Raw genomic sequence first — 10709 nt, 5'->3', positions numbered from 1 at the left:
GGGCAAGCCTGCAGCAGCAGCCCACCCTTGCCCCACACACACATCCGTGGGGCACATGCCCCCCCCATGCTTGCCCAGAAGTGCACACAGCAGCAGGAGCCACCTTCCACCCATTGCCGCATCCCCCCAAACAAGCCACTCACGGCTCTGTCCTGTGCCCTTCTCCCCCCACCTGGAGCTGGCTAGCTCCTGTTGGCAACCCTTTCTTCAGTGTCGGGGGTGGTTGCCCCACTCTCCCCCCACTTATGGTACTGTGTGCTTGTCCTCATGAACTGGGAAGTACAGCAAACTGGGTTTTGTTTTGCTATGCAAGGAGTTTGCCCAACTTTCCTTAGGCCTGAGATTGTCCTGAGTCCAACTATTCCACATATGGCTGTGATATTCAAAGCCAGGGTGGATAAAAATCAACAGTTTAAAAAACAAAACTTTTTAAAAAATTAAAGTCAGATTTTGTTATTTAAATCAATTTTTTTAAATTTAATTGTATTTGGTCTTGTTAAGATGCTTTTTAAAAAAATAAGCATATAAGGATAGCTTAAATTTAAGCTATGTGAAAGTTCAAAGATACCATCATGGAATAGGGATTATAACTTCTAATTATATACTATTTGAGACAATATATTCATCTAACCTTTTTAGAAGTTTTAACTAGGTCACAACAGGTCATGGACTATACTGGGGCCCAATCTTATGGGGTTCCCAGAGGCTCCTCTATAGCTTAGTAAAGATTAAAGAAAATCGCTGTACCCAAAATGACTCCGTGCTCAGTCTATAGAAGATCCCATTAAGCATCTCCATGATGCTTAGTTTCAGTTTTCAAACTATGGATTGGTGTCTCCAGAGATCATAGGCAGACAAGGTTCTTTGGGTGTATGTGATATCTTATTAGACTAACCAAATAGTTGGAAAAAAAATTGCTCTTTGCAAGCTTTCAGGCACAAACACTCTCCTTCAGGCATAGGAGAGTTTGTTGTCCCCAGAGATAACATCCTCATTAACAGCAGTATATGGAGATGAGAGATAACAGCCCTGATTACCCACTCATCATCCCTATTGGCTCTTTGCAAGTTTGTGTACACACAGTCAAGCCCTTACCTCTCTCTAAAAGTTCAGTTTTTAGAAACAATAAAGGCTCTCAAACAATAAGAATTCACTTTTTGTAGAAAACAATAATTCACTGATGGGGCGTGTGGAACTGCACGCTTCTGAAAGAACAGAGAATGCCAGCTGTAGATGCAAGAGTTTCAATTAAAGGATTAAATTCACCTCATTATGGGAAGTTCTCGCAGTTTTGCAGTGTATCTAGCTTATCTCTACTTGAAGGTGCTACCAGCAATCGGCACGGGGTTTGACAGCAGAGCAGTCTACAGGCAGGTGCCAGGGCCTTGACATTCATTGGAGGTTGGCATGCGATCTGTTTAAAATAAAGGGTAGTAAGTGGGGGCATCCATTCAGATGCACCCGGACAATCCTCCCTCAGCGCAGAGGCCTTAACAGCCCCCCAGAGATGGAAGACTTCATTCTAGAGTTAATTTGTCCTCATTACTCCACACAGGACACTGTTCTCTTTGAGTCCTGCAAACCCAGCAGATTGCAAGTGTGAAGGTTTTCTCTATGGCACCAAAGCATTTTAAAGCAAGTTAAATTGCCACGACCCAAATAAGCCAGTACCTTTCTACTGGAGCCTGCACCTCCCCACAAATGCCTGTTTCCTGGGCAGAGGTGTTTAGCCATGTTCATTTGAAGTCTATATGGCAGTGGTTCTCAACCTTTTTAGACTCAAAGCCCCGCTTGGACAAAGCCAACTTAGTTTTTAGTCATTCCTTGACTACAGAATAATAACTAGAACAATTCTTCTGTTGCAACAAACTCAGAAAGACAACAGGTCAGAAGGCTTTTAACACCACTGATTCCTATTTGAAATCTCTGGGTTTATCTTGCGAATTATACTTGCGCATCTAACAGTTCTAACATTGTGTGGCACCCCGCAGCACCCTTGAAAGGATCTCAAGGCACTGCAGGGTGCTGTGGCAACCTGGTTGAGAATCACTGATTAAAGCTGCCATCTTGCCTCATCTCCCAGAAGCAATCACTGACTGCTCATACTAGTACCCAAGGACACATTAGCAAGCTCAGGTTAACTGGAAGTCAATTAACTTGCATTAAAACCCTGGAAAATAAGCAAATGCTTAGCAGACAAGGTAGCATGCTTCTTAACTCCTGTTCTCCTCGGACCTCATCTTATCACCACAGTCACAGTTTGCCCAGTGACACACACAATCTCTAGCCCTTCCAGATATTCATGTCCTGCCCTCAGGGACCACTTTCTGGCTGCCCAGGAAACAGATGAGAAGTTGCTACATGGGCTTTGTACAACTGAGCTCACAGGCCAGCCCACCTTTTGTGCTCTGGGTCTGGTTTAATTATAACAGCAGAGGCTGGTACAGTATCTAACTGTTTCTACAGTAGCGACAGCCACATGCTTACCTATGTAAAGCACACATAGGTCCTTTTATAGGTAGGGCTGACGAACAAAGAACGAGGTTTGCTCTCTACCCATTTGCCATTTAGCCTGGGTCCCTGAAAGGCCACTTAGATCTCTCCCGAGTAGTATCAAGGGTGTTTATCACTATTGTTTGCCATTGACCTTGCACATAACACAACTCGTAAGGTGTTCAGGCAGGTCCCATCAAACTAGTTTGTCTGACAATCACTCTGAAAATTGAAACCGCTGGTGAGATACAGAAGCCATACACTGCCTACTCCCAACAGGACTTATCTATACTCAGAATTCCACCATCTCAATAAAAAGTGCAATATTAAACCAATTTGATAAAGTGGTGCAAGGAAACTTGGGTTTAAATTAACTTATTCCCATTTATTTTTAACCACTGGGAACAGATTTGAAATGAGCTGAAATAAGACTCCTTAAGGCCAAATTTAGGTCCTCATGCAAATCTGCACGTGAAAACCTGTGTATAAACATGATCTAAATTAGAAATAAAATTCCTATTAACTTTCATACACAAGATGGGGCTTACAGTCATGAACAGAGACGATTAGGGAAGGCAGACATTTTTGCACTAAAGGTGGGCAAAACACTAGCCCAAGCTTGGGAAGGGGTCAAAAGAGAGTCAAGCTGGCACGGTTCAGGCAGACCAGCTTCTTTAGCCAACAGTCCAGAAGGTGCAATGTGGCTAGGAAGTCAACCAGTTGTGTTCAGCTCCCCAGTCCAGATGATCAGGTACTCAGTGTTCAGCTGTGCTGACTGGGGAGCAGCCTTCAGTAGGAGTCTGGAACAAGACTCAGACTTGCATCTTCAAGCCAATGCCTTTGCCACACTGCCACCGCATCCCTTCAAGAGAGAAGAGCATAGGGAAGCAACATCAAGGGTTGGGAATTCTAGTTCAAACTGGGAGCAAGATGTTGCATGTGCCTTCAGAGGGAATGGTTTCTAAAGGAAAGGATAACAAACCACCACCTGTGGCAGAGCTTGCCTGGAAGCTCTTTATTGCAGGCCACAGCATTCATTTTCAAGGGCATGAGAGGGCAAAAACAAAACTGCATAGGGAGAGGATCATCATAAGGCAGCAGTTGAGCAATTAAAAATGAGGCGCAGTTGGAAAAAAGGAGCCTTCCTGGGCCTGCTTAATGGTTCCATAGGCAATACTATTCCCTGCTAGGTAGAGCACAGCTACAGGCATTTACATAGATTTAGCTGGTACCTCGGCCCTCAAGAGAAACACCCACAATTGAACACCAATGACCCAGAAGGAACCAACTTCAAGAGGCTTCAGTAGGGTCAGCGACACCCTAGGAGATCCATTTTAACAGGGTGGAACTGATGCTGAGCTAGTCCCGAGGGGCACAACACTGGGTGTATGACAGGAGCAGATGGGAGAGGCCCAGCTGCTTCACAAAGTTTCTGTGCTCATCCTTTGCCCTGGTTTTGGCACACGCAAAGATCCTGAGGATGCTGCCCCCAGCGGCCATGACACAAGTAAGACAACCTACAAAGCTGTGAGTTAGAAAAGGGGCCTATGACGCAGGAGGAACAGGAGACCACACAGGTGTTCATAAGTCAGTCTGTCTTTATTCAGAAAAAAAAAAGACTAAGAAAGTGAACTGAAGTCTCATTATTACAAAGGCTTGGGCTGAACAGCATGCCGCATAGAAACCCGGTGCATCAAAGGGGACTTCTCATTGGTGAAGGTACCAAAAATGTGTTACAGTATGTCCCAAAAGTAGGTCCACTTCTTGAACTACTTCTCCCACGATGTACAAGGACATAGCTGCCCAGCTCACAGGTGGCCTCCGGTGTCTTTTCAGGCACACCCAAGATGTGTGTTCTCCAGTACCTGCACTTCCAAGAGCATTGCGCAAGATTCCCTTTGACCCAGGGCAACGCTCCGATCCATGCCCTGCAATTTAAAGATTAACCACAGCTCATTGGCAACACAACATTTACCTGAGTTCTTTGTAGTGTGGGCCAGGCCTCAGAGACACCTTGCCCAATGGTTCTCTGGAAAGGAGAGGTCTAGGAGAATTTTAGTGCACAAAGATGAACATGCAAACATACCTGCTCGTCTACCAGCAGAGACTCAAAGGACACTACATTCTGCCTCAAAGATTTGATCTAAGCTGCAAGGCCTACAACCAGGGAAGGAAACTAGGAGCATTTCAGTGTATTCAGCTCAGACCCTACAAGTCGGGTCCTCCTATTCTGGCCTGAGTGTCCATGTGGGAGAACAAGTTACTCGCAAAATATTTCCCCATACCCAGAGATGAAGACCCTCTGACCTTCAAAAGTTCTTCACAATGATGTTAGCCAAACATCCCTGTGAGCAGGCAAAGGCAGCTCTATTGTAAGGATGGAAAGAGGTAGGGAGATCTGAAATGTCTCCCCTAAGGCTACAAGAGGCTCAGAACTAGAATTCAGGTGGTCCAGGGAAAGAGATCTGTTTATGTTAAGGGAACAGGGGCTCTCCAATGTTTGCTGGGTAAGCATACAAACTCAAAACTGGAAGCAATGTAGGCCACACCTCAATTCCTCTCACCCCTGCATTTGTAAGCAGCTTGCCAGAAAATAGTGCTACCTATACATAAAGGAGCACAAGTAATCTTTTGCACCCATTTTGAAACTATGTAGTGTTGGTCTTTCCCAGTAGCAAGAAGTCCTTTCCCTACAGGCACAGAGGAGATCCTCTACAGGACTAGAGTGTAGTGGGGGCTCTTCCATCCAAGACCCCTTCCAAGACCGTTTGCTCTTCACCACTACAAAAGCCGGCAAAAAACTCATTCACATTCCACTGCTATAAGCAACAAAACTAGAGGCAACCACTGGGAATAGAAATAAAAGCTTTTCATCAATCCCAATTTAGCATTGAGCTAGATACTGTAGACAAAACGGCACAGCACGTAGCTGCTGAGACCTGCAAACTATGTACTACAACACTGAGATGGAACCACCATTCCAAATTACACAGGAAGTTGCTATCTTTAGCTCTAGGTTTAATTTGGCCACCAGCAATAGTCCACAGTCCTGGAAGAGCATTTGCTGGCAGGAGGCCAAGGTGTCTCTGACCAGTAAGGAAAACTGAGTGTTGCTGAGCATATATTCACTGTGGAAATGTTTTCTAAGGGTTGCTGGATGCTGGTCTCTACTCAATTTGGTCTCATCTTCTGAATGTGTTTCTAGCCTAAGCCATGTTCTCTGCTGTTAAAAGCAGCACACAGATCACTCATGTCTGTTCTGCTTTCTTGTTTTTCCTGGGCAGCCTACAAATAAGATCTGATTAAAACTGGGCAATGTCTTGACCAGAAGTGACCCAGAGCTGGTGAGAACTGTCATCTGCCTGCTGAGACTCATTTTGATTAAATCACAGAGCCCAAAAGCAAAGCAAACAGTCAGCAGCCACGTCTTTAAAAGCCACATGAATGGACTTCAAGATCAGAGAGCTCACATCTCTTTGGGTAGCTCCACTTCAGCTGTACCATTACATCTTCAATACATGAAGCACCCATTGTTCTCAGGGGATTAAAGCAAGGAACTGACACACCAAAGGGTAGATCTGGAACATTACTACAATCCCTAATGGACTTTTTGGCTCTGAAGTTAGCATACTGCCCTTTGGCTCAAGGACAAATTGTGTTCTACGCACCAAATGCCCTAGTGCAATATCCACGTCCACATCAATCCAACTTCAGCATCTCCAGCAGCCCTAGATGCTCCCTTTTAAAGCAGAAACCCAATGGTTCTTCCCCAGTACAGAAGAGGATTTAGTGGTCACTGAAAATATGAATCATTTGGGTCAAATTCATGCCCTCCTGGGACTCCACTGAAATCAGTGGCATTTCTCCACAGCTGTGTTTGGCCCTGTGCATTTTTCACAATGCTGCGGAGTCAAGAACTGCTCCTGGACAGAGGCCTGTTAGCTGTTGAGTGGCAGGACCTGCAAGATAGAGGAATAAACACCACCACTGAGCACATCTTCACAGGAGGAAAGAAGAGGGACTGGAACTTCAGAGCTGACCAACACATCACATAAACAGGACTTTGATTGAAACCCTGATCAGCAAGAATATAAATTCATCTCCCATTCCCAAGTTTTAGGGCAAGGGCATGGAAATTATTTAGACTCCTTCCTGATAAGGCCCCACCTTTCTTCTTCATTGCCACAATGCAATAGGATTAGTGCAATATTCTGGGGCCTTAAACAACAGATTCAAAAAATGACAGCTAGAAAATATTTTGCTACTAGAGACTTAGTTAAGTTAGGTCAGCTTGCAAGTCTGCTCATCAATATCCAGCTGCTTCTCCACTTTTACCACCTTGTCTGACACCTTTAATATCACAATCCTTTTACCTTGGCACACTGAGTTTGGAGCTCAGGGCAAGCATAATGGCAAGGAACATAACTTTCCAATCTAGCTAGGGCTGGGAGCTCTAGATTTGCAACCCCAGCTCCTAGTTCTGCAAAAGGAGATAAAAAGTTTATTGCTTTTGGCTAAAAGCTCAGTGCAACAGTGGAGTTGTGTTCCATTTCAGTACCTCTGTGCTACAGTGGTGCGTAACATGGATATTCCTAGGCAGGAAAGGTAGTAGACGAAAGCTCCAAAACACAATGGTTCCCATCGGCTATCAAGTTGGATAGACAGCCCACACTCCATGTCATATAACCATAGGGCCAGGGAGGGGAAGCTCAGGGATTTGGCATGAGAAAAAAACATGAATATTAGGTGAAGAAGATGAAAGCTTATCACTGAGGGGGATAAGCAGGAGCAGCTGTGAGGCAGTGACATAGGCAGAACAGAAGCATCTGGCAGCCACTTTCACTATAGAAAGTGCTGCATTACTCTCCTCCCCTTCAATACAATCGTTGGCTTGAAAAAGTCATCATGCCATATGCATCCATAACAAACCTGTCACGTGGCACTATGGACTCTGGCATTAATACTGAGTCACAGGGCCTGTTTCTGCAGCATCCCACACTGCTACAGTTTGGGCAGTGTGCCTGCTGGGGCCACCACGATGCCAAAAACGTAGAAGAGCCCAAGCAGGAGGTTCAGCTTGGCTGTCCGCTGGGGAATTTTGTTGAAGTTCTGGCTCCGAAACTGCCTCTCCAGAGAGAATGCCATGGGAATGGTGAGTAGTGGCAGTGCCATGCTGATGGTGTAGCGTGTGGCCAAAACGCAGAAGATCAAATAGGGAAGGAAGAGGAGGATGCTGTAGAGCATGTAGGAGAACGTGGGGCCAATGAGGATGGCCAGGGTGACAATGCCCGCCTGTCGGTCAGACTCCATGTCCCGCGTGTTGTTGCTGTGCAGGATCGCTTCGGTGCTGAGAGCTAGTGGGATAGCATAGAGCAATGGCGAGACAGATAGATAACCAACCTGCACAGCATGAGCAAACATGACTGCCAGGGGCCCAAAGGTGATGAGGATCACCAAGTCTCCAAGGGCAACGTATTTAAATCCAATTCCTGTGGCAAGACACAAAAGCAAGAGGAGGATAAGGAGTCATGAAGCGAAACGCATGTTCTGGAGAACTTACTCAAACTGTACAGCAGCTCCTAGAGAAATGCTGCAAAATAGTCAGCATGAACACAGGTAGGTCTGGACAGCATGGGCTCTTATTGCCTTAGATATCCAACTTCTCTCTAATACCTGGGAAAAATCTGCTCTCTCTTCCTTTTCCAAAAATAATACTGGAAATGCAGTTTCTGAATTATACCTGGCTCCATACATAAGCAAAAGATTTAGGGACAGAATCTGTAACCTTCCTTCCCACCAAAAATATCTTAAATTCCACAACCAGTCCCAGTGAATTCAACAAGAATAAGGTGCTATCCAGTCTGAAACTGGACAAAAGAATCTGACCCTGAAGAAACAGGTGCAACAGTGAGGTGAACAAAAGGCTGCTAGACATTTTAGATGGTATCAGAAATTGTTTAATCTTTCCTAGAGCAAAGACTATCTCCTGTCTAGGAAAAGAAAAGATTACAGAACTGTTTGTCCTGGCACATATCTCCAGTGTCATCCCTCCTCCCACACCCATCATGTACAAAACTTGGCTTTAACTTCTAAATGTACTTTTTCATTTGAAACTGGACCTGGCAGATACAGGAGGAAAAGAGTCAGTTAAAACATTCCAGGCTCTCCCCATGGAGAAGAGAATAGAGATAACAAGAACCGGAAGTATTAATTTCAGCTATGGCGGACCAGTAGGGAGTGCTCCTGCGCTGAGCCACCCACCTCACTGTGCCCAACCACCTTCCAGGCTCTGGGTGCCTCCCTATGGGCACCTCATGTCTGGCCGACCCCCTTCCTGGAGTGCACCCGCTAGCCTGGGAGTAGAACTGCCACCACCCAGGGATGGGCTTGATTCTGGCTCTGCACCCCCTGGGAAACACAGGCCTAATAGCCCCCTCAAGGGTTCCTGACTCACTTCAAGAGCTTGGGGTGCTTCCCTCAGTCTGAAGCACAAGCAGTGGTCTCCCTTAGTCAGCCGGACCAAGGGGACCCCAAGGCATAATCTAGACCCGCTCCCAGTAAGTCTCCTACACTAGGTACAAAGGAGAACTTTATTGGTTGCAAGGGATAGGGCTGGAATAGGGTACAGAGTTGAGTAGTATCAGAGAAATCCCATAGAAAAACAGGGTGGCTGGGGTAGCCTTTGATGATGCATCTGAGTTACTTTAAGCTATACATCTAGTTAGATCTCAGGTAGCTTAGTTAGATACTCACAAGTATCATCCAGAGGCAGGTGGAGATTCCCTCTAGAGGCAGGTAGTTCACTGATCAAGAGTTTTGAGACAGAGTGAGATCAAGAGTTTTGAGACAGAGCGAGAAAGCAAGTTTTAGATGGTCTAGCTCCTCTCTCTCCCCCTCTCTCTCTCTCTCTTTCTTCATGGCTGCTGCCCCTTCCTCCTGGCCAGTCCTTAACTTATATAGTCCTTATGACCTTGTTTACCTGGTCCACTGGAGGCCAGCACCTGTTGGCTGTCAGCCAACCAATCTAAAATGCATCACAAGTTGCTGGGCAGACTGGTAGTCTCTAGCTCACCAGGGTGCCCAGGCCCCTCACCCAGGTATGCGATGCCAGTCACATAGGCAGAGTGAGCAGGTTTCCCCCCTTCTTCAGGAATGTATCCAGCTTAGGTTACCTAAAGAGATAGGGTAAGGTGCGTATCCTCTGCTGGGCCCATCCTAACCAAATCATCACAGAGCAGAGTTTTTGGGGAAAAACAGAGGTGGCCTTCTGCCACATCAGCCACCGTTCATGCCCCTGGTTTGTGGTGAAAAGGGTTCAGAAGCCATAGGGAGGCACAACTCCTAGCTCATCACGAAGAAGAAAAAGACACATGTGATGTTACACGTGCACCACCAGCCCAATCTGGAACAGGCTTCCAAGGGAGGTGGTGCTCTCCCCTACCCTGGGGGTCTTCAAGAGGAAACTGGACAAGCACCTGGCTGGAGTCGTCTAACTGCAGCGCTCTTTCCTGCCTGGGGCAGGGGGTCAAACTCCAACATCCCTTTCGACCCAAACATCTGTGAATCTATGAACCTGCGTCCCCGTTCAGAAGTCCCAACCCACCCATGCATGCGAGATGGCAGAGGCCGTCACTGCTGCAGAGGACAGTGGCAGACATGGAGGGGAGGCTGTCAGACCCCCCCAAGCCGGTGAACGTCGCGAGAAGCCATCAGGACTCCCGTCGGTCCTGGGCTGGCACCCGCACTCCCCGGTCCTTACCACCGGTGTAGAGGAAGGAGCTGGAGAGCCCGCCGAAGTAGATGAGGGCCAGGTGCTCCAGCCGCAGTGGGGACAAGAAGTAGAGGCCAGCAGCGCAGATGCAGCCCAGGGTGTAGAGGACGACACCGAAGCGCACCACGTCACGCGGCTCCAGGAGCTGGTCCACCAGCGTGCGGTCGTCGCTCTTCTTGTGGTCGATGCCCTTGGAGAAGTCGTAGTAAGTGTTCACCAGGTTGCCGGCCCCGTGCACGGCCAGCACGGCGCCGGCGCTGCCCACCAGGCGCGCGGGGTCCAGGGCGGCCTGAGCGCGGTAGGCGAGGGCGCTGCCCAGCGCCACGGGCGTCAGCGAGGCGCTGAAGCTCCAGGGCCGCAGCGCCAGCACGTAGGCGGCGCACTTCTGCCTCCAGCCGCCCGGCGGGCCCCGCTCCGCGCCCGCTTCGCCCAGCTCCGCGCCGCC

The 10709-nt window shown here is 47.5% G+C and overlaps 1 protein-coding gene across 1 annotated transcript; it reads right to left on the bottom strand.

Annotated features, from left to right (window-relative positions):
• Positions 1 to 5663: 5663 nt before the first annotated feature.
• UBIAD1 (UbiA prenyltransferase domain containing 1) lies at positions 5664 to 10709 on the bottom strand (the record flags this gene model as incomplete). The annotated part of the gene is made up of 2 exons (XM_019541746.1): positions 5664 to 7982; positions 10253 to 10709. Coding segments are annotated over 2 exons (945 nt in total), but the record flags the coding sequence as incomplete, so codon positions are not given.

Source organism: Crocodylus porosus, unplaced genomic scaffold, assembly GCF_001723895.1.
Source record: "Crocodylus porosus isolate Cpor-Errol unplaced genomic scaffold, CroPor_comp1, whole genome shotgun sequence".
Classification (NCBI taxonomy): domain Eukaryota; kingdom Metazoa; phylum Chordata; order Crocodylia; family Crocodylidae; genus Crocodylus; species Crocodylus porosus.
This window is presented reverse-complemented; position numbering and strand designations above follow the sequence as displayed.